Below are 22676 nucleotides of genomic sequence, written 5' to 3'. Positions count from 1 at the left end.
GTGAGACAAAGCAGAAACGGGAGAGGGAGTGGGCGCCTTCTCAACCTGCTTTCCAGACAGTTGCCCTCATCAGCCCCGCCCTGCACCCCGTGAAATTCTAATCCCACTGATATTCTGTGCATCTGTTTATCTACTTGGGACACTCTGGGGGGCCACAAACTGTTGTGACATCTAAGATTTCTTTGCCACTTGGGGACATGTCCCAATGCCAGGCCCTCCCACCAGGAAGACAGAAATGACAACCAGCAGGTGCAGGTAAGGAGACACATGATTTACTCTGATGGTCCTGTGGGAACATCCACGGGCACGGGAGGGTGGGCAGGGGAGCCCCCCCCTCCAGCCCCGCCACCTTTCCAACCTGGCTGGTGACCTGAGTGGCACAGTGGTTATGGCGTTTGGTCATGGTTCTGCATTTAAGAGGAGCTACACGCGACCGGGCGGTTTCCTGCAGTCTTTCCAGGACTCCGGGAGTGGGATCCCGGCAACTTTGGGAAGGACCGAGGCCCAGGTCGCGTTAATTGCACTTGTTGGGTGTTGGTGTCGGGTGGCGGCCCCGTCTCCCCGCGAGCGTCCCAGACACCCAGAGGTACTCAGAGCTGGTGTGGTCCAGGCGGGCAGGACCGCCACGGCGAAAGGCCACGGAGGATGCTGTGCGCGGGTGGGGCGCGAGCGGGCGGGGCCCCCAAGCTTCTGCGGGGAGACAGTGCTGGGATTTGGTCCCGGAGCCACGGAGGGCCACGCTGACAAAGGGTTTCGATATGAAGCTGGCAGGCGTGTGAAGCAAGGCCAAGTCCGGCTAAACATTCGGCGAAACTCAAAGGTCCCAAACCGGGGGAGAGGTGTTCCCTGGCAGAATCGTACTGCTACTCACGACGAAAAGGGGACATTTTTCTAGAGGGGAAGGGGATCACTCCTTGTAGGTAAAAAACTTTTTTCTTTCGGTAACATCTCATGGTGGTCGTAAATGCATCTAGACGAATTCAATCTTTTATGCGACATGAAGGGGCCCCAGGACACCTGGGATGTGGATGTGGGCTCGGGAAGCCGGCACAGGAGCCTAAGGGTCCCGGAGGAACCGCGGGACGGAAGTGGCTGGGGGGGAAGGACGTGGGGAGGACGGAAGCCGAGCGCTCGTACCACTCGGAACCAGGCCTGGGCCGCAGTGGGGGGCACTGCGGGGTCTCAGCCTCGCTGACGGGGGCCTGGCCACCCACAGCCGAGCAGGCGGGCTGGTGCAAGAGACGGACCCGAGTGGGGCCAGCCTCCGGGCAGGTGCAAGCGGTTTGCAAACGAAGTGGGTTTTCCCGGTTGCTCATAACACATGGAATCACAGAGTTCAAGTTCTATCTATCTCCCCTGTGCTGGCAGAGGAGACTTGGGCTCAGGGAGGTTCAGACCCACGGGTGCTGCCACCTTGGGATCGGAGAGAGGACGCAGCCCAGACAGCACAGAATTTGCTGGGCTAGAAAACACCGGTCCCTGTTCTGGAGACGTGGCCCTCAAGTAGGACTGTCCCCCGGATGTGGACTCGGTGACAACGGGGCCGAGGGGCTCTCAGTGGCACATCCGTGCGGTCATTTCTTTCTGTTAAGAACAAGCAGGACATCAGGAAATCACACAGGAAATCGGGGGACGCAGTCTCACGGGGGCCCTCAGGCCTCACTTAAAGCAAATCTTACGAAATACAGAGCAGACAGCAGCACTTCTCAGGCTGGGGCGCAGACTCTTTCTGTGAAGGGTCCCACAGTCCCTGTGTCCAGAAAGAGCTAACTCTAAGCATCAGTGCGGGACAAATGACCATGCGATTAGGGCACTGAGTTAAACAAAAGTGAGCTGATCACAAAACTGCACACGATGATTTTTAGTATTTGGTGAGATTCACATAAAAGGAACTGTGGTAAAGCGGCATTCACCTCCACAAGGGTGCACAACCCCACTTCTAATTCCAGAACATTCCACTACCCCAGAGGAAAACCCCAACCCCACTAAGCAGGCACACTGTAACTTTAACTCTGGAAAAATGTTCACTGATAGGCAGAGCCTGCAAGGGAATATACAAAAATGAGAAAGTTCTGTGAAGGTGTTTTCAGAGATTTTTTAAAGTTGTAAAAGAATAGGGGCTGGGGCTTCCCTCGTGGCGCAGTGGCTAAGAACCCACCTGCCAATGCAGGGGACACGGGTTCGAGCCCTGGGCCGGGAAGATCCCACATGCCATGGAGCAACTAAGCCCGTGCGCCACAACTACTGAGCCCGCATGTCGTAACTACTGAAGCCCGCGTGCCTAGAGCCTGTGCTCCGCAACAAGAGAAGCCACCGCAATGAGAAGCCCGTGCACCGCAACGAAGAGTAGCCCCCGCTCGCTGCAACTAGAGAAAGCCCTCACGCAGCAACGAAGACCCAACACAGCCAAAAATAAATAAATAAATAAATTAAATTAAAAAATAAAAGAAATAAATAAAGTGGGTTAGTGGTTGCAGGGGCTGGGGAGGAGGATGGGGGTGACTGCTGATGGGGACGGGGCTTCTTTTGGGGTGGTGGAAGGAAGGTTCTGGAGCTGGATAGAGGTGGTGGTTGCCCAACCCTGTGAATGTGCTAAACACCACTGAATCGTTGACTTCAATGATGGCTAATTTTACGTTATGCCAATTTTACCTCAATTAAAACAAAAAAAATCCTTGTTCTCCGCAGGCAGGGGACGGGGGTGGGTGGAGGAGGTGTAGGTGGGAACAGGCACCAGAGGCCCATCTGTTTCTCCCACAGGGAAGCGGGGGCAGCTGCAGGCAGGAGCCCCTCTGGGCTGCGCGACGGGGTGACCCGCCCACCCACGCCCCGATGGGCGTGCAGCCCTAGGATAGGGGGCACTCGCCTCCCCACGACGCCCCGACCCGCTCACCAGCGGCTCCAGCTCCTTGGTGTCGATGAGGCCAAACTCCGTGACGAAGTAGTAGAAGTGCTTATAGCAGGTGTTGACGTGCGCCTCGGAGCCCAGCTGCGCGATGCGGTCGAAGTGGTGGATGTAGACGTGCACGAACACGCGGAAGAGCCGCGACAGGATCTTCTTCACCACCTGCAGGAAGTTCTTGGGGAACGGCGTGCCTGCAGAGGCGGCAGGGGCAGCTCAGCTAGGACGCGCCCCCAGCTGCAGGCACGAACCCCTCTCTGCAGGACCCCAGGCCTGGGAAGCCCACTTCTCGGCTCCCTAACAGTGCCTGGGGGCGGGGCGGGGCGGGGCGGGGCGGGGCGCCGGCAGATAGAGCGCCAGGACTGCAGCCCCCCTGCGGCCCAGCGCCCGCTGGACGTGTCCCGCACCCCTCGCCCCGCCCCACCCCGGTCTGGCCAGCTGTGGACACGCCATCCCGCTTCCGGTGGCTCACAGGCTTCTGTGTGTGTCTGTCTCCAGTTACGTTTATTTTTCGTAACAGAACTGGAGAACCCATAAAAACCTATGTTTTGGCCTTTGACATTTTTCACTTAATACACTTCTCTCTCTCCAGCGTATGTGTCATGACATCACTTAAATTTGAATGTACATATCCTAACTTAATTGCATGCATACACTATATTGCACTTTCTTGTCCAATTACTGAATTTAATACGTTTTATTTCTATTTTTTCAAGTGTATTTATTATTTATTTATTTTGGCCGCGCTGGGTCTTTGCTGTGGCACACTGGCTGTAGAGCGCTTGGGCTCAGTAGTCGCAGCACGTGGGCTTAGCTGCGGCACGTGGGATCTTAGTTCCCTGACCAGGGATCGAACCCGGGCCCCCTGCACTGGGAGCGTGGCATCTCAGCCACTGTGCCACCAGGAAGCCCCTCTGTTTTCTACATCGCGGTGACACACACGTACTGTGGGACTGGCGGACCCAGCCCTCCTCCGGCATTAGTCTGCGCCCCCCACGTGCTCGCCCGCTCCCACCTCGTGTCCTCTTCGTCCCACAGGGCAGAGGCCACGCATTCGCTCCACCTAACCGGTACTACCAGGGGACTGCCCAGGACCAGGGTGGACCGGCCCCAGTCCTTCAAGAGAGGGGCTCCCGAGCTGGCAGCCCAGGGGGAGGAGCACAAAGGTGCCACCAAGCGCAAGGAAAGCCACGGTGCACCAGGCACGCGCTTGCGGAAGATGGAGAGGTCAGCTGCTGGACGGTGCTGTGCTTCACAGCCCTGTGGTCAGCGAGCAAAGGCCCCAAAGACGTGCGGGCAAGTGCCGGAGATCCGTGCGCAGGGTGGCGTCACGGGATGGCGTCCGCAGTGAGCCGGGGAACGGCCCGGCCCAAGTGGGAGGTGGAAGGCGAGCCCACGCGGCGGCTCACACCAGGGAAAGGTCCCAGGCCTGTGGAGGCACGAGGCAAGCGGGAAAGACGCTCCCATGAACGTGCGCCTTCCCAGCTCCCGTCCTGCTCCCTCCTGCGTGTCCTGGTGGGTGTGACAGCTGATGGGACTGGTATTCCATCAGCCGGAAGCGCCTGTGAACGTCTGTTACAGGTGGACAGGGTCCAGCGGCTCCAGGGGTCTACCTCTGCGGAAGGTTCGTTCAGCATCAACGAGGCCTTTGGGTTCTCTCCCTCCATCCGACTGGAGAAAAAAGGCTAAACAAAAGTAATGCTCGGGGCTTCCCTGGTGGCGCAGTGGTTAAGAATCTGCCTGTCAATGCAGGGGACATGGGTTCGAGCCCTGGTCTGGGAAGATCCCACATGCCGCGGAGCAACTAAGCCCGTGAGCCACAACTACTGAGCCTGCGCTCTGCAACAGGAGAGGCCGTGACAGTGAGAGGCCCGCGCACCGCGATTAAGAGTGGTGCCCGCTCGCTGCAACTGGAGAAAGCCCTCGCACAGAAACGAAGACCCAACACAGCCAAAAATAAATAAATAAATAAATAAATAAATACATAAATAAATTTATTAAAAAAAAAATGCTCCACCCTCGAGAGACGACCACATTCACGGGGCATCTCAGGAGCACATGCCGTCTTGAAGACCTGTGAAAGCCGCTTGGTGGGACAGCGGTCTCCAGGGCATGGGGATCCCCATAAGGGAAGTCCCCTAACAGTGTCAGGAAGTCAGAGGAAGTGCAGAGCCCATGGCAAGCAGAGGAAGGTGAGCACAGGGTGTGGCTGGCACCAGCCACACGGGGTCCTGGGCCCAACGAGGCTAAAGCCCTGCCCTGCCCCCTCTCCTGGGAGAGGGATGCCAGGAGTCACCAAGGTCAACCTGGGCCATCCTGGGTGGAGGGGGAGTGGCAGCTCCGTAGAAGGGCCTAGAAACAGAAGATTCTGGGACTGCATTGCCCACACCTGCCACGATGCCCTCACACGGGGGTCACAAATCCAGCCCACCGCCCACTTCTGTAATTAAAGTTTTATTGGAACGCAGGCCCACTCCTTATGCACCCTTGTCTGTTTATATATCGTCCATGACAGCTTTCAGGCTACACAGCAGATCCGCGTAGCTGAGACAGACCATCTCGAGGGAAAAACCGGAAAGATTTACTGTCTGACCCTTTACGGGAAAAGTCTGTGAAAGAACTTTTCTTTTACGGGAAAGATCCTGGGTCTAAGCTCAAGAGCGTGGGCAGGTGGCTTTGGGGCCTAAGTGGATGCTCAGGTGTGAGTGGAACCAGCACGGGAGGTAGGATGAACTTTGGAGCTGCCCTTTCTTTGCCCGGCCACAAATTTCACCTTGAGGAGCGCGGCAGGCTCTGAGCAGCACCACAGACGAGCAAAGGGAAGCATTCCAGTCTGCGTGCCTGGCTGGGGGTTCGAACCAAGGCGAGGGGTGAAGCTGGCCCCAGGGTCCGTGGACAGGGCTGGAAGGTGTGGCCTGGGCCAGGTGGCCCGAGGAAGGTGGCAGCAGCCACAGAACCCACTGCGGCCGTGTGGCAGAGGTCTCTGACCCCTGCTGGGCAGCTGAGTGATGTCTGCCAAGTTCATTTCTCTCGCCCTTCTAGTGCTTTCCTCTTTGGTAGGATTACTAGAACTTGCTTCCGTGGGCGAGGCGCTGACTAGAGGCCCTCAGGGTCTGAGTTCTAGGATGTGGACCGCTCAGGAGCTGGGGAGGCTTCAGGGGGTCCCAGCAAGGCAGGGACTCAGGATGACAGGGAGCATGTGTAGACCTGGACCGGCAACCTGATGGGGGACTGCCCAGGAATCTCTATTTTGAGAAAGTGATGATTCCCGGATGGCCTTTTCCCAGATGAGTCCCTGAAAACCCCGCCAGAGTCAGCCTGGTTCACTGTACCGATGGCGGGCGAGAAACTTAACGAGGCACAGAGCACGCCAGTGGCCAAGAGCTGGGCCCGAGGCCTGCACACTGGCCGGTTTGCCAGGAAGCCGTGTCGCCCCGGGTGAACATTGAGAACGACATCTACCATCGCCCGCAGCTGCCAGGACAAGTTACCACCTGCTCAGTGGCTCAGAACAACTCATACGGGTTCTCTCACAGCTCCTGAGGCCAGAGTCCACACGGCGCCCTGGGCCGAAGTGCAGGTGTGGGCAGGGATGGGTCCTCCGGGGGCTCCAGGGAGAACCTGTTCCTGCCTTTTCTGGGCTCACAATCCCTTCCTCCTCCCGTTGCTTCACTGTCTTCTGCTCTCCTGGGTGTCTAGTCTCCCTCCGTCTCCCTCTTGTTAGGACCCTTGTGATGACATTTAGGGCTCACCCAGATAATCCAGAATAATCTCTCCATCTCAAGATCCTTAACTTGAAGCAAAATGTAGTCCCTCCACACATGGGAGCATCACTCAGCCATGAAAAGGAGAGAAGCCCTGACACTTGCTACCATGTGGATGGACCCTGAGAACACGATGCTCAGTGAGAGAAGCCAGACACAGAAGGACACACAGTGTGTGATTCCATTGATGGGAAACGTCCAGAACAGGCAGATCCACAGAGACAGAGAGTGGGTTCCTGGTTGTCAGGGGCTGGGGAGGGGGTGGGGAGTGACTGCTGACGGGCACGGGGTTCTTTTAGGGTGATGGGTTTGTTTATTTTTATTATTATTTTTTAAATTTTTGGCCACACTATGCAGCATGTGGGAGCTTAGTTCCCCGACCAGGGATCGAACCCGCACCCCCTGCATTGCAAGGCGGAGTCTTAACCGCTGGACCGCCAGGGAAGTCCCAGGGCGATGGGTTTAGATAGAGCTGATAGCTGCACGACGCTGTAACTGTCCTAAAATGACATCAAACGGTGCACTTTAAGTGGGTGGGTTTTACGGTGTGTGGATTCCATCCTGATAAAGCTGTTATGAAAAGAACATGAAAGCGCAGAGACTCACCGACATTGGTGGGGAAGACGTCCTCGTTGTTGATCTGCACCTCGATCCAGTCCATGAGCAGGTCCATGTACCGGGGGGCCGACAGCGCCGTGGGCCGCCGGAACCTGTGCTCGTCCTGCCAGCGGTACTCGTACTTGGGGCCGCCTGACATGACAGGGCAGGAGCGCTCGGTGCAGCCGTCGCTGATGGTGCCGTAGATGAGGTTGACGCGGTTGAAGAAGTCCACCACGTGCACGGCCACCCAGTCGTTGAGCTCCTCGCCGGCGGGCAGCTGCACGGCCAGCTTCAGGTCTAGCCCCGCATTCAGCGACGCCTGTGCCTTCTTGTGCAGCTCGAAGCGCTGGGTGCCCGGCTCGAACTTGCGCTTGGGCCGGAAGGTCTTGTCCTTGTTGAAGACCTGCTTCAGGAAGGGGTTGGACATCTCCGCCGCGCACTCAGGACGCCCCCTGCGAGGCCTCCACGGGGAGGGCCGGGCGGGACGCTCACGATGGGAAGGTCACCGGGCCCCTGGGTCTCCCCCAGACCTGGAACACACAAAGAGGAAGCACTGTCACCCTTCTCAGAACCCTGTTCTGGAAGCACCGGCGGGCAGACTGGGGACACTCCCGGGACTTGTGGTTTTGAGTTTCACCAAAAGGGCGCACAGCACTGCCCCAGGCACATCCCCCTGCCTCAGAGCAGAAGACACTGAGCCGGGCCCTGCAGCATCCTCTCTGCGCCCCGAGGCTTTCGGTAAAGCGGAGAGAGCCGCTAGCTCCCACACGCTGGCTGAGGGCGGCCCCCGCAGGTGAGGTGGTCTCTTCGTCTCCACGAAGAGACGTCCACAGCCCTGGGACTTGCGAATGGACCTTATTTGGAAGAAGAGACTTTGCAGTCTTTGCAGATGTGATTGGGTTAAGGATCTTGGGATGCCCTCTTCCCGGATTATCCCCATGGGCCCTAAATCCAATGATGAGTGTCCCTATAAGAGAAGACAGACACCCAGGGAAAGGCCACGTGATAATGGACGCAGAGACGGGGTGATGCATCTACAGGCCAGGGGACACCAAGGACTGCCAGCACCATTAGAGTCGGGAGAGAGGCCTGGGACAGATGCCCCCTCAGAGCCCCAGGCCGAACCGGCCCTGCCCACACCCATCTGGGGCTTCTGGCCTCCGGGACTGGGAGAGGGTACACTCCTGCTGCCTCTCTGATCTTCCCTGTGTCTTGTGTCCCAATCTCGTCACTGGATTGGGGGCCGCCGTGACCCATCGCGACCTCATCTCTCCATCGTGACATCTGCACAGACTCCATTTCCAAGGGGTGGATATGAATCTGGGGGGACACTACCCACCCCAGTGCACTAAGTAAAGATGCCTCTACGAGTCGTCTGGTCTCGTGACTGACGCCGCCCGTTTTGGGGCACGAGGCCCCGATACAGGGGCAGCAGCTGCCATGGCCCTGCCGTGATGGCCGGTCCCCCTCCGGCTCCTCCCGAGCCTTTGCTCTGCGCCGTCTCCTCTGTTACAAACCCCACCTCAGAGGGCACGAAAGGATGAAATCGAGCACAAGGAGCCCAGGTCGGGCTCACGCTCGGGACTGGTCACGGCGCCATCCCCGCCCCCATTGCTGCTATGATGACAGCGCTGGCCTGCCGCCCCCGGCTCTCCATCTCCGGCCCGGGGATGCGCTTCCCCGGGCGTGCGGACGTGGCCGGCACGGGGGTGTCTCGGGCGCTCACCCAGGAGCAGCCGCAGAAGGGGAAGTCGGCCTAGAGGGAAAGCGGAAGCAGAGCCTCTGCACCGCCCAGGCTGGGCTCCACCACACGCACCCGTGCACCCCCATATGATGCACACCCCACTTATCTGTAACGTTTTAGTAAATCCCTCAGGAGTTGGTTTCTGGGCCCTGGGACCATCAGCCTTGTCCGGTGGCCCGCCCTCCAGACTAGCACACTGTGTGGCAAACTGCCACAAACTGAGGGGCTTCGAACAGCCCTCCTTCATTATCAGAAAGTTCTGGATGTCCCACATCTGAGCCGGGCCTGATGTGTCTTTGAGCAGGGACCCTGTCACCCCCCCAGGCCCAGGGCGGCCCTGCAGAGAGGACGTCAACGTCACCAGGACGGCCTCAGTGACAGAGAAGCCGTTCCAGGTGGGCAGGCCCGAGGCCGGCAGGTCTGGTCACCCCGGCCTTGGAGGACCCGTGTCCGCGGGTCCAGGCGGAGCGACTGGGAGGGGTAGGACCTCAGCAGACAGTTAGTAAGAGCTGAGGCACGACCCACCACGTCCTGTAGGCCAGCGTCTCCTGCAGGCTCAGCCCTTCCACAGCTCGGAGGTCTGGGAACCCCCACAGGCCTAGGGCTCCTGGCCTGGCCTTCAGCAGCTGCCTCTAGAATGTGAGCCTCTGGGTTAATTCCGGAGGCTGGATAGGTGATGTCTAGGGCTCAAACCAGCGTTCTAGCCAGGGCGGTCCTGTCCCCAGGGCAGCAGAGCCAGGAGTGATGCAGACTCTAAGTTATGAGAATTTACAAAGCAAAACGTTGCTCTGGCCTAAAGGGAGATGGCGCTCAAGCTGAGCCTTGAGAGCAGATCCTTCTGGAGCCCAGGGGTGGGGAGGGTGGGGCCCGATGGAAGGGGGGCAGAGGAGACCCCAGCGTCTCTCCCCTTAGGGCGGGAGTGACCGTGACCCTACCTCCTCCTGTGTCCTCAGCGTGTCCACAGGGCCTGCTCACAGAGGGCTCAAAAAGTATCCAATGTGAAAGCATGGAGGAGGCCTCCCTGCCCTGGTTAGGGGAGAGGGCGTGGTCAGCAGGATAAGGGCCCCAGGGACACCCCCGTCCTGGTCCTGGGCCCCGAGGACGTGTCACCTCAAATGGCAGAGGGGACTTTGCAGACAGAATTAAGTTGAGGCCCCTGAGACGGGGATGACCCTGGATTCCCCGGGAGGCCCAGCGTCATCCCGGGGTCCTTATAAGAGGGAGGCGGGAGGGTCAGAGGCAGAGAGAGATGGGAGACGCTGCACTGCTGGCTGTGAGGATGCAGGAGGGGCCGTGAGCCAGGGATGCGGCGCCTCTAGAAGCTGGAAAAGGCGGGAACCGCTGCTCCCCTGGAGCCTCTGGAAGGACCAGCCCTGCCCTTGCCTGGATTTATCCCTGTGAGGCCCGAGTCAGACTCCTGACCTCCAGAACCGTGAGATAATAAATCTGTGTGGTTTTGGGCTACAAAGTCTGTGGTGACTTATTACAGCAGTCTTAGGAAACTCAGACAGAGGCTACGCAGATAATCCTAATGAGCGCTGGGCAAAATAACTTGCAGTTGATGTAACTGGGTCACTCAGGCCCTGGTAACATGTGGGCCTGGGATCTTCTGTTCTCCCCGCTGGCAGGCGAAGCCCGCTCATACTTCTGGGCCCCGCTGGACACTACGGGTGTGGGAAGGTCAACTCAAGGCAGCATGAACTGTGCAAAACACAGGAGCTGAGCATGCGGGGATGGAGCCAGATGGACGGGAGGAGCTCCAGTGAAGAGCGGAGGGACCCACCTCCCCCCACGAGGACGGCCGTAAGCAAACAGGACGATCAACAGGGCTGGTGAGGACGTGGAGCAGTCGGAACCCTCCTGCACTGCTGGTGGGAACGTAAAGCGGGGCCACCGCTCTTGAAAACAGCCTGGCAGTTACCAAAACACAGTTAAATCTCACCCAGCGACTCTCTCCTGGGTGCCCACCCAAGAGAAGTGACAACACATGTCCACACAAAAACCTGTGCATGTGCCCAGCAGCATGGTTCACAACAGCCAAAAGGTAGAGACGCCCAAATGCCCAGCAACGGGTGCACTGATCCACACACGGGAGCATCACTCAGTCGTGAAAAGGGGTGAAGCCCTGACACTCGCCACCACGTGCATGGACCCTGAGGACACGCTGCTCAGTGAGAGAAGCCAGACACAGAAGGACACACGGTGTGTGATTCCACTGATGGGAAACGTCCAGAACAGGCAGAGCCGCAGACACAGAGAGTGGGTTCCTGGTTGTCAGGGGCTGGGGGAGGGGAAGGGGAGTGACTGCTGTTGACGATGGGGCTTCTTCTGAGGTGATGGAATGTTCTGGAACTAGACAGAGACGGTGGCTGCAAACATTGTGAATGTACTGAAAACGCTGGAATGCACACGGGAGACAGGCGGAAAGTCCGGTATGTGAGTGACAGTCAGTAAAGTTGCCATTTTTAAAGCAGGGCGCGGGGGACAAGCCGAGCAAGTGCAGGCTGAGCCGCTACCCCGGGCACCGCTACCCCGGGCACCGCTACCCCGGGCACCGTAAAGAACTCAAGCAGTTTCCCTCTCAGCTCAAACTGAGGTCAGCACTACCTGTAAAATCTGTTTACCGTGAAAGGTAACAACACAAGCACGGAAAACTACGTGGGATAAAAGGTGCAGTCACTGATGTGTCACAGAGTGAACACTCGCTGCGTAAGGAGCCCCCTGGCGGTGCAGCTGGAGGCCACCTGTGCTCTGGAGCAAGGAGGCCCCGTGCCTCGTCCGCAGACCAGAAGTGCCTTCACTTCCTTCCCCAAAGCCATCATCACTTCCTGCCACCTTGGTTAACACCCAGCGAGGCATTCACAGTAACCCTCAGAACAAAAGAGAACCCCCACTTTAGAGACTGAGGCCCAGACCTAGCACTGCTGCTATCAGGGCCGGCCCGGGCGCTGTGGGGGGTGGGGGCAGCATCCCTGCCCCCACCCCCTCGATGCCAGGAGCTCCGCCCAGTCCTGAAGACCACAGATGTCCCCAGACATGGCCCAGTGTCCCCTGGGGGCAGGACCACCCTAGGTGAGAACCACTGGGTCAGAAGATGGTGACTCAGCCCCGCTAGTTAATGATTAGTAAATCAGTGCTAAGCCACGCAGCTGGCAGCGGGGGGGAGTTGACTCCGCACCCTGGACCGTGGGGGTGAAGCCGTGGCTCCTTCTGCCCGGCCACCCGCCTCCACAGCCCCACCCCTCCGCAATTCGAGCTTCTGCCCATCTCATCCCAAACCCAGGGCCAAGTGCCCTCTGGGCCGGGGCTGCTCCCGCACCAGGCGCCTCTGCAATGCGTGCAGGCCGGCTGGGTGCTTCCAGCTCCGACTCTCCCTGGTTTTGGGGGTGCAGGCACAGCCCTAGGTGCCCAGGGCCTGGAGGGCAGGAAGGTGGTGCCTCCGAGAAGGGAATGCATTTGAGTACAGGGTGCAGCCACAAACGCCCCACCTGCCCGCTTCTCTCCCGACATGGAGGACCTCAGACCCCGCAGGAGGCACTGATTAAAAGAGGCCACCTGCCCCGACCCTCTGTTGCAGAGACTGACCGTGTCCCCTGCGCCGGGCAGCCGGGACCCCTCTACGCGAGGGCATGGGCGCTGGACGCGTCGCGTGGGGACCCTGCGGCCCCACCTGTGACTGCAAACTTCCCAGGGGGCCGTGAACCTGCCCAGGTGATTCATGTGCAAACCAGCCACTCTCAGGCCACTTGGCTGCAGGTCAAGGGACAGTGACCCTGTGCGGACCCACTAGCGACTCAAGCCATCCTGCCCCGTGCCCACCACCTGCCAGCGGCACGGACCGATTTCAGCCTCCAAACACCTTCGGCCCGGGCTGAGCGCAGCCCCACTTTGGTCACGAGAAGACGGAGCGGGGTGCTGCTCCCTGTCGTCCAGCCGGGGTGGGGCGGCGGGGCGGCGGGAGAGCTGGGCCAGACCGGCCGCTGAGCCCTGGCAGCTGCTTCTGCGCACCCGCCCGCCCAGGTTCCTTATCCACCCTGCAGCCGGCCTTCTAACCCTCACGGAAACCACAGCGTCAAGAGAAACGCAGCCCGCTAGTGTCCCACTGCTGCCTTCTATTGATTCTGGGGCCTCTCTGCGGACGGGTTTGGGAGTCTAACTCCCCACGATGTCACCTGGGGACGTGTGACCTGTCAGACAGGTGCGTCTGCGGGGTGGAGAGGAGGGCCTCGGGGAGGGGGCGGGGGCGACCCCGCGGCTCTATCCACAGCCCGTCATGCCGTGGGCTGACCCATGCCAGGACAGTTCTGGAAGACAGGGCGGGGCAGCGGAAGGGGCCTGGAAGGTTCCTGCCTGCCCTTCTGTCTCCTCAGAAAGTGGGAGGGTTTTTTTCTAAGTGGAAGCAATGATTTTCTGAAAAACTTCCTGGATGGGCAAAGGTCCCATCAAAAGCAAAGAGCTTTCTATCAGAAACACATGCTCCCGCGGCCGCGGGGTGGCCGGCCACCGGAAGTGCCTTTTCCTCGAGAAGCGTTGCCGCAGGCCAGGGCGCCCGGGAGTTGCTGCCCACCACCGCCCCGCCGTCCCGGGTACCGTCTCTGGGGCTGTTTTGTCTTGGTCCTTCTCAGAACACCTCCAAGGACGGCGGGGCCGGGGGGTAGGCAGGACAGGCTTCTCGGAATTCAGCGCCAAGGGCTCCCCTGGTTCTTCCTGCAGACGAGATGCGTGTGGCACTCAAACTCTGAGAGTGACAAAAGTTAAGATGACAAAGCTCGCCTCCCCAGCACACACGCACCCCCGTTTTCTTCTAAGAACAAAATGAAACAGTTCCTGTAAGCAACTGCCGCACCTTGGCCCGGCGGCCACTTCCTTCCGGTGCTTCCACATCCTGCCCGGCCACCGCCGCCATGGGGACAGGCCCCAAGCTCGGAGGTCCCGCACGTTTTCGGTTGGTGTGTAAGCCCTGGTCCCTGGCCTGGAAGGCTGAGTGTCTGGCTGGAAGATGCTCACGGCCCAGGATCTGTCCTGTTAAAGATGGCTGCGCTCCAGAGCTGTCTTCCATCAACTAAATGTTTATATTTAAATACTGCGACTGCAGCCTGGGTGGCGAGGCTGCCTGCCATCTGCGGGACACACACGAAAGCCAGGTGCTTTAGCGGGTTCTGTATATTCCAGCCTTCCTGATAATCCTTTTTTTTTTTTTTTTTTTTTTTACAAAAGCCAATTGAGATATAATTCACACAGCTATAAACTCCACCCTTTAAAAGCATACAATTCAATGGCTTTTAGAAAAATCATGGAGTATGCAACCATCACCACTATCTAATTCCAGAACATTCTCATCACCCCACAAAGAAACCCCGTGCCCATAAGCAGTCACTTCCTATCCCCCTTTATGGGCTAAATCACATTCCCCCGCCCCAAAAGACATGTTGAAGTCTTAACCCCCCAAACCTGTGAAGGGACCCTGTTTGGAAGTGGGGTCGTTGCATATGCAGTTAAGATGAGGTCACACTGGAGGATGGTGGGCCCTAGGCCAGTGACTGTTGTCCTTATAAAAAGAGGGAGATCTGGACACAGACACCGGGAGACAGCCATGTGATGGAAGCAGAGATCGGGTGATGCGTCTACAAGCCCTACAAGCCAAGGAATGAGTAGGATGGCCGGCCGCACCAGAAGCCGGGAGAGAGGCAGGAAGGACCCTCCCTGGGGCCTCTGAGAGCCCTGAGCCCACAGCAGATGAGAGCTGGCCTGGGATCTAAACCCGGCTGTCCCCACGTCCACGGCCTTCACTCCACCCAGACGGAGAGGGGCTGCCGGGTGCACACAGCCCAGCGCCACGATTCTCCTCCGAACCTCCTTCCTCAGTCTCAGTTCCCCATGGGGGCAAACGCGATTTTCTGTTCAACAGAATGGTGTCACAAGGGGTGGGGGGGGACAGAAAGGAGAGAAATGAGGGGGGAGGTCGTGGGCGGTGTGTCTGTGTAGGAGCCACACCTCTTCCTTCTGAGCACCCGGTCCGAGGCTGCAAGAGCTGTCACCACGTGTTTAACTGACCCGAGTCCTGCGTGTCAGAAAGGGTAACGGACAAGAAACCGTGGCCCGATCTCCCGTCCACCACGAGCTCCCCTTCGCTGGCTGCCCAAACTTCCTCTCAACATCAGGGTCCTCGGGATCTGGACTGGCCTGTGCGCTGACCCAGTCTGTGGGGAGGGCGTCCACCAAGGACCGCACTCTCTCCAGGCGCCGGCAAGAGCTCCTGCCACGCTCAGCCGCAGCCGTGGGTCTCGAATGAGGCGACCCTGCCCCCAGGGGCCAAGGGGGACGTCTGTGGTTGTCACGACTGGGGATGCTCCAGGCACCAAGTGGGTGGAGATCAGGGAGGCTGCTCCACACCCCACGGCGCCCGGCACGGCCCCCCCAGAGAGTGACCCGGCCCCGGATGTCTTATTTGGGACTCAGGAGCCATAGGAATGACCATCTCCTTCCCAGAACTCGGTTTCTGAAGTCGGATTCGCCTCTTTTGCTGCAGCAATCTGAACCTCGCAATTCCAGGAAGTCAAGAGCAGAGCTCACCAGCTGGGGCATGTCCAAAAGTTCCCAGAGTAAAAACCCAAGTTCCAAGCCGGCTGCCTGGGGAATTTTTGTTCAACCTCCATTTCGAGACGCCCTGGAGATGAGAGAGCAGCTCCCGGAATGATGGTTAATGGCTGACTTTTCCATGAACTCTGGCTGGCTTGGGAGTGTCGTCACACGTGAAACAGACTAGCTTAACCTTCTTAGGAACACAAATCATCTAGAGTCCTGGAACTGAAACAGCACTTCCAAGAACCCCCTCAGGGACAAAAATAACCACTTATGCTTTTGCTGAGAGACAGAGGTGATCTTAGAACTCAGCCTGTCACAGCTATTTGGGGCACCTGGTGTGCGAACGCCACGGTCCAGATTTTCAAGATGATAGAGTTACTCTTCTCCTTTAGGGAGGTCCAAATAAAAAGCAAACTATCAAGCCACGAAGAGACACGAGGAACCGTAAACACCCACCACCAAGTGAACGAAGCCCGTCTGACAAGGCGACACTGTGATTCCAACTCTGTGACGCTGTGCAAAGGGCAGAGCAGAAAAGGACCAGTGGTTGTGGAAGGCAGTGGGGGTGGGGGCTAAGGGACACATGAACGGGGGGCACAGGGGGTTTTTAGGGAAGCGAAACTACTCCGTGTGATAAATGATAGGTACATGTCAGTACACATTGTCCAAACCCAGAGAGCATACAACACCAAGAGTGAACCCAGGGGCCTTCCCTGGTGGCACAGTGGTTAAGAATCCGCCTGCCAATGTGGGGCATACGGGTTCGAGCCCTGGTCTGGGAAGATCCCACATGCCGCGGAGCAACCAAGCCTGTGCGCCACAACTACTGAGCCTGCGCTCTAGAGCCCGCGAGCCACAACTACGGAAGCCTGCGTGCCACAACTATCGAAGCCTGCACGCCTAGAGCCCGTGCTCCACAACAAGAGAAGCCACCGCAATGAGAAGCCCGCACACCGCAACAAAGAGTAGCCCCCGCTCGCCGCAACTAGAGAAAGCCCGCACACAGCAACGAAGACCCAACGCAGCCAAAAATTAAAAAAAAAAAAAAAAAAATAATAAATGCCATGGAACACATTGAAATATAATGTACACCACGTATGTAATTTTTAACCTTTTGGTAGCCACACTGAAAAGTAAAAAATGAAAAAAGTGACTTAAACATTGATAATATATACTATTTAACCCAAGAGCACCAAAACATCACTTCAACATCTAACAAACATAGAAAATATTAAGGAAATAATTTGCACACACTCCCCGCCCACCCCCACCTTAACACACAGAGTCTTCGGAAACTGGTGCATATCTTACACGAATGGCGCATCCCATTTTGGACCAGCCACGTTTCAGGTGCTCATTAGCCATGCGGGGCCAGTGGCTGCTGCACTGGACAGCCTGGCTCCGGGGTGGTTTAAAAGGGGAAAACCCACCTGTCAGAGGACAGGAGCAATGGGATGGGTGCTGTCTGAGGTGGGCGCTGGATTCGGACCCCGGGGAGGGGAGAGGCTCTGGATCAGAGAAGGTTGAGGTTTGAGGTGAACAAACAAAGGGCGCCTCCGGAAGGGAGGGGAGAAACAGGGCGCCCCGGGGTGCAGGCAGGGGCGGGGCAGCCAGGACTTCCACTTGCTCCACTCCATAATCAGTACAACAGACACTGACATGCTACCATGAACTTGGGGTGGGGGGAGGTGGGTGGACGGGTGCTCAGGGCTTTGGGAGGCTGCAGCGCCCTGTCCTGACACTGGCCAGGGCCAGGATTCTTGGCATCACTCCGCGCTGAGTCTGTAAAATGGGCTGATAAAAGCCCCTGAACTTTATGTTGCGGGGAAGGAAGAACAAAGAAGCCGCTGGCGGGGGCCACTTGTAACAGAAGCAAGTCCAAAATCACGAAAGTGCCAACAGGCAGTGGGGGTGAAATATGCAAAGTGCTTGCGCATCACATACCAAAATTTATCCAAGTGTATGCTGTGAATGTGTGCAGTTCATTGCATGTCAGTTGAGCCTCTATAAAAGGTAAAAAAAAAAAAAAAAAAAAAAAAAAAAAGATGCAAGGAGCAGAAAGCACATATGAGTAAAGACTGGAAGACTCTTACCCCAAAATGAGCAGTGAGTGGCTCTCTGGGTGGAAGCATCACTGGCAATTTATTTTCTGCTTTGTGACTCTCCGTCACAAAGAGAATCACCCCGATCACACACCCCCTTCCCTCCTCAGTGACATTTTGTAAAATACATGGGCCTTTAAAGCAAACGCAAGCCCTACAGCCAGTGCACAGACGTAGCGGTGGAGTCAGCCAGTGGGCAGTGCTGACACGCAAACACCTCCCACTGCTCATGGGTTCTGGGGACCAAGAAGCCTGCTTTCAGAGGGCGGGGTCCCGGTGTGCTGGGAGCCGTAAAATCCTGTGGACTTTCCATCCACACCAGGAGGTGGGGTCCTGGTTACTGACACGGCCAGGGGGTGACCCCAAAGTGACACATGTAACCCGTAATTCCACCAAGGGCCGCCACCGGCTCCCCTCCCCTCCACTACCGTTCACCCCCTCTGAGGGGCCCGGTCTCCCCGCCGCCCGCGGTCTCCTCTCCTGAGGGGCTCGGTCTCCCCAACGCCCGCGGTCACCTCTCTGAGTACCCACCTGCCGCCTGCCGCCAGAAGAGTCGGGCCAAGCTCGCTGCTGAACCGCGTCCCCGGGCCGCTGGCCAGCGTAGCCTCGCCGCCAGGCCGGAGAAACTCCGCGCACGACCACCCCGCCCCCCGGCCGGATATACTTCCGCTCCGGGCCGAGGCCTCCCCGGCTTCCGGGGAGAACTGCGGGCGGAGCTTGCGCGTAGCGCGGGGCGGGGACTCGAACAGAGGCCAGCCTGGAAGGAGGAGCTTGCGCCGGCCGATGGCGCATGCGTGGAGCGAGGTCGCGGGCGGGGCCAACAAAGAGGTGGAGCCTCCCCGGGAGTGGCGGCTCGTGGGCGGGGCCTGAAAAAGGAACCGGCGCCCTCAGTTGTCCGTTGCGGGGGCGGGGCCTACGCCGGGGGCGGGGTGTGGGTCGGGGGCGCGGCCCGGGCCCGAGAGGGCGTCGTTGGTTGGTGCCCGGCTGGGGGTGCGGCAGGAGATACCGTTGGTTGGTGCGCGGCGGAGGGGCGTGGCGCGGGAGGCGCCGTCGGTTGGCCGGCGGTGGGCGGGGGCGGGCCATGGCACTGCTGCTGTGCCTGGCTCTGACAGCGGCGCTGGCCCGTGGCTGCTTGCACTGCCACGGCAACTTCTCGGAGAAGTTCTCCTTCTACCGCCATCACGTGAACCTCAAGTCCTGGTGGGTGGGCGACATCCCCGTGTCGGGCTCGTTGCTCACTGACTGGAGCCAGGACACAATGAAGGAGCTGCACCTGGCCATCCCCGCGGAGATCAGTGAGTGCGGGGCCGCGATCGGGAGCGCCCCCGGCCCAGCCAGGCCCCGGCCCGCTCACACGCCGCCTCCTGCCGTCCCCAGCCCGGGAGAAGCTGAACCAAGTGGCGAACGTCGTGTACCAGAGGATGGATCAACTGTACAAGGGGAAGATGTATTTCCCTGGTAAGGGGGCGACCGCCGTGCACGGGGAACTGAGGCAGAGCCCACCCGCCCCAGGACACCTCAGGTCCGCCCGCCGACTGTGCGTGACCTCCCCCCTCTTGCCTTCCCGCCATCAGGGTATTTTCCCAACGAGCTGCGAGCTATCTTCCGGGAGCAGGTGCACCTCATCCAGAATGCCATCATCGAAAGTGAGCAAATGAGGGCTGTGGGGGAGGGAGGGTGCTGCTGCCCAGGGCCTGAGGACCCAGGGCCATGCGAGTATTTCAGTCTCCTTCCAGGCCTGGGGTCCCGGCCAGGTCGTGGTGAGGCTGGAGTAATGTGAATAGGGCGTCTGGCCTGGTGCAGCCAGGTGTCAGAACTCAGAAAGGGCAGAAACGGGGGAGAAGGGCCACACCCTGAGGGGGGCCCTTTTCATCCAGTGGGCACCAACAGAAAGGAGGCCTTGAAGGATAAATCCCACCCGTCCCTGCTACCTCCCCCCAATGGGCCCCTGGAGGCCTCAGAGGCTTGCGGCCGCCCTCCCCCGTGCTTTGCCCCATCCCAGGCTCGGGCCCACCTAAGTGACCAACGGACAGGCCCTGAGCCTTGGGCAGCCTGGGAGGGGGAGAGAGCGGGGGACAGGCCAGGCCTGCTAAGAAGGCGCCGGCTGTGCTCTCGTCCCCCCACAGGCCGCATCGACTGTCAGCGTCACTGTGGTGAGTGAGCCTCTGTCCGGGTTGTGGGGTGTGGCGGCAGTGGCGGCAGCTTGGGGCCCCAGAGGCTGAGAGGGTGAAGGGAGGGTGCGGCCGCCTCTGGTGTGTTACAGGCATCTTCCAGTATGAGACCATCTCCTGCACCAACTGCACGAACTCGCACGTCGTCTGCTTTGGCTACAACTGCGAGTAGGGCTCAGACGCGGGCGGCCCCCTGCCCCTGGGGTCCGAGGCTCTCCCTGGAGGGTCCCCTCATCACCCGGGCAGGGGATGGAAGCCCCCCACCTGGCCCCTGAATGTGGGCCGCGCCCCCTCCACACCCCGTGTCCCCGCAGGTCGTCGGCAGAGTGGGAGACAGCAGTGCAGGGCCTCCTCCAGCACATGTGAGTCAGGGCAGCTGGGCTCGGGGAGGAGAGCCCCCCGATCAAGGCCGCTTGGCCCTGACTCCAGTCCTGCTGTCGTTGTAGAAATAACTGGAGCAAGTAAGTAGTTCCCCCTCCCCAAAGGCAGTGTGCGTGTGCGTCCTCGTGGGTGAGTATGTGCCGGGGCAGCCACAGAAGGCAGCACCTGCCCCTGGTGTGGCGGGCCCAGCCTCTACCTCCCAGGGTCTCTGAGCTCGGCTGGCACGAGGAGCACATCCTGGTTAAGGGGTCCCCAGAGTCTGGTCCTACCCCTGCTCCAGGCCAGTGGCAGGCTGTGGTCGGAGCTGGGGAGGGCGCCCCCTGGTGGAGGCGTGCCCCAGTGGAGGTGCCTCAGGGCCACAGGCACAGCCTCAGCCCCAAAGCTCGGAGCTAACTGGGGCCCGTTGTGTCTTTCAGACAGGACACCAACACAAGGTAAGGCTCCCCCCCCAGACCCGTCCTCCTGGAGCAGGCGGGGGTGTGTGGCGTGGGGTTGTCCCAGTCAGTGGGGGAGGGCAGGGGTGTTGGATGGGGTGGGCGCAGCCGGGCAGGACTCCCTCTCTGCACCTGGGACATGTGGACATCACGTCTGCAACCCCGCCCATGCCATCACTCCATGAATAAACATGAGCTCCTCCTCCTCCTCGCCTGGACACACAGAACCACTCCGGCCTTGTGAGTGACCCAGTGGGGGTAAGCCGCAGGGACATGGGTGAACTCCAGGGGCAGGAGTTGTGCCTAAGCCAGAGATCAGAACCCCATGCCCCACCCCCACTCATTGCTGCCTTTTCAGCCCTAGTCCTGGGAGTGTAGGGCGTGACCCCACTGCTGTCCTAGGGATGTGAGAACACGCAAGGCCTCCGAGTTCAGCTTGAGGGTCTGTCTGCAGCCCTGTCACATGCCCAGCTGGGAGGAGGGGCCCAGGTCCCCAGCAAAAACCCACCAGGGAGAGCAAGGTGCGGGAGGGGAGGAAGGACCGGGGGCACCCACGTCTCCTTGCAGCTTGTTATCACCAAGCTTCAGGTGTCTGGAGCCCCCGCACCTGGCCAACCTGACTCTGGAAAACGCCTCCGAGTGCCTGATGCAGCACTGAGGGCGGCCAGGCCCGCCAGACCCGCCCCCGCCACGGTCTGACGCCGTGGAGCAGGCCTGCTGCTGCCTCGGGGCCGCCCCCGCCCCCACCTTGGAGCCCAGGCTGGGCCGGGCCGGGGCTGGGAGGAGGGGAAGGGAGGTAGATGGGTTTGTATATAGCAGCGGGATCACAGCTGTTTGACGGAATGATTAAATATCCCTGACATTTCTCATCCCGAAGTGGTCCTTGTTGGGGCTCCGGGCTGGGGCCCCAGGCGAGGTGCGACCTTGGCCTACAGGGCAGGGCTGCGGGGCTTCCCGGGTGCAAACGGCAACTAGCCTTCAGGGCAAGTGGTTCTCTTGATGACATGAAAGGAGGCTGGTGAAAGTCAGGGCCAGCATCGGTGCATCTTGGGGCTCCTACCACATCGGCTGCATCTCAGCCGCGGCACGGGAACTGCTGTGCCCACCGCTTGGCTTCTTGGTTTTGAGGAAACACCCCACATGGGTCATGAGGGGACAGACCCAAACTGTGACCCAGGGCTCAACATCCATCCAGCAGACGGGAGGTGCCTCTGTGCCCGCGGATGCCGTGGTCAGCTTGGCAGCTGTCTGGCTCCTGGGCTGGCCCTTCACAGCCTGGTCAGCCGCCGATCCCTTCCCCCAGCTAAGGGGTCCCCTGCCTGGCGTGGCGCCTTCCTTCCAAGGGTTCACTGACACAACACTGGCCTCTGCCTGCCCAGGAATGTTGCTGAGGTCAGGGGAACTGAGAGCAGGAAACTCCAGAGGGACGCTCCAACGCCCTGGGGCCTGTGCGGGGTCCACGAGCTGGAGCAGGGTGGGCCAGGCCAACGACCACCCGGGGGCCATCCGAGGCCTCTCTCCCCACCCGCTGCCGGAGGGGGCTTCCGTGAGGGGCTCCACACCTGCCCACGTTTTGGATTCAGGCTGGAGTTGATTTGGGCTCTGCTGGCACAGCCCTCTATCCACACGGCGTCAGTGAAGCCATCTGAAATGCTGAGAATCAAAACAGCAGCAGGGGGCTTCCCTGGTGGCGCAGTGGTTAAGAATCCACCTGCCAATGCAGGGGACACGGGTTCGAGCCCTGGTCCGGGAAGATCCCACATGCCACGGAGCAACTAAGCCCGTGCACCACAACTACTGAGCTTGCGCTCTAGAGCCCGCGAGCCACAACTACTGAGCCCACGCGCCACAACAACTGACGCGCGCCTAGAGCCTGTGCTCCACAACAAGAGAAGCCACCACAATGAGAAGCCTGCGCACCGCAACTAGAGAAAACCTGCACCCAGCGACGAAAACCCAACACAGCCAAAAATAAAATATAAAATTAAAAAAA

The 22676-nt window shown here is 59.5% G+C and overlaps 2 protein-coding genes across 8 annotated transcripts; one reads left to right on the top strand and one right to left on the bottom strand.

Moving 5' to 3' along the window:
* Nucleotides 1–250: 250 nt before the first annotated feature.
* MOB3A (MOB kinase activator 3A) lies at nt 251–18381 on the bottom strand. 6 transcript variants are annotated; one of them, XM_082456044.1, is made up of 6 exons: nt 18229–18371; nt 17540–17599; nt 13601–13717; nt 7273–7796; nt 2894–3096; nt 251–1584 (listed from the first exon to the last, which is right to left on the bottom strand). In XM_082456044.1, the coding sequence occupies exons 4-6, from the start codon at nt 7691–7693 to the stop codon at nt 1555–1557; spliced, it is 654 nt and encodes a 217-aa protein (XP_082312170.1). In that variant the 5' UTR covers nt 7694–7796; nt 13601–13717; nt 17540–17599; nt 18229–18371; the 3' UTR covers nt 251–1554. The 6 variants fall into 6 exon arrangements, with proteins under 6 accessions (XP_082312170.1, XP_082312168.1, XP_082312173.1 ...); XM_082456042.1 differs by lacking the exon at nt 17540–17599 and having other exon boundaries at nt 18229–18380; XM_082456047.1 differs by lacking the exon at nt 13601–13717.
* A 101-nt stretch (nt 18382–18482) lies between these two features.
* On the top strand, nt 18483–21548 carry IZUMO4 (IZUMO family member 4). 2 transcript variants are annotated; one of them, XM_082456038.1, is made up of 9 exons: nt 18748–18992; nt 19075–19155; nt 19272–19343; nt 19824–19850; nt 19961–20036; nt 20183–20230; nt 20315–20329; nt 20666–20683; nt 21251–21548. In XM_082456038.1, exons 1-9 carry the CDS (start codon nt 18779–18781, stop codon nt 21339–21341), a joined length of 642 nt encoding a protein of 213 aa, XP_082312164.1. In that variant the 5' UTR covers nt 18748–18778; the 3' UTR covers nt 21342–21548. The 2 variants fall into 2 exon arrangements, with proteins under 2 accessions (XP_082312163.1, XP_082312164.1); XM_082456037.1 differs by lacking the exon at nt 21251–21548 and having other exon boundaries at nt 18483–18992; nt 20315–20682.
* Nucleotides 21549–22676: the final 1128 nt, after the last annotated feature.

The sequence above is a fragment of the Balaenoptera physalus genome, assembly GCF_965194825.1.
Source record: "Balaenoptera physalus genome assembly, chromosome: 3".
Lineage (NCBI taxonomy): Eukaryota > Metazoa > Chordata > Mammalia > Artiodactyla > Balaenopteridae > Balaenoptera > Balaenoptera physalus.
The sequence above is the reverse complement of the archived record's forward strand: the minus strand, read 5'-3'. Positions and strand labels throughout refer to the sequence as shown.

Excerpts from the sequence above, each read along its gene's own strand:
- MOB3A (XM_082456043.1), bottom strand. The coding sequence starts at position 7,693 with ATGTCCAACCCCTTCCTGAAGCAGGTCTTCAACAAGGACAAGACCTTC. Across the intron at positions 3,097-7,272 it reads CGTCTTCCCCACCAATGTCG|GCACGCCGTTCCCCAAGAAC; the intron begins GTGAGTCTCTGC and ends CCGCCTCTGCAG. Across the intron at positions 1,585-2,893 it reads CCAAGGAGCTGGAGCCGCTG|AAAGAAATGACCGCACGGAT; the intron begins GTGAGCGGGTCG and ends TGTTCTTAACAG.
- IZUMO4 (XM_082456037.1), top strand. The coding sequence starts at position 18,488 with ATGCGTGGAGCGAGGTCGCGGGCGGGGCCAACAAAGAGGTGGAGCCTC. Across the intron at positions 18,993-19,074 it reads GGCCATCCCCGCGGAGATCA|CCCGGGAGAAGCTGAACCAA; the intron begins GTGAGTGCGGGG and ends TGCCGTCCCCAG. Across the intron at positions 19,851-19,960 it reads CGACTGTCAGCGTCACTGTG|GCATCTTCCAGTATGAGACC; the intron begins GTGAGTGAGCCT and ends GGTGTGTTACAG.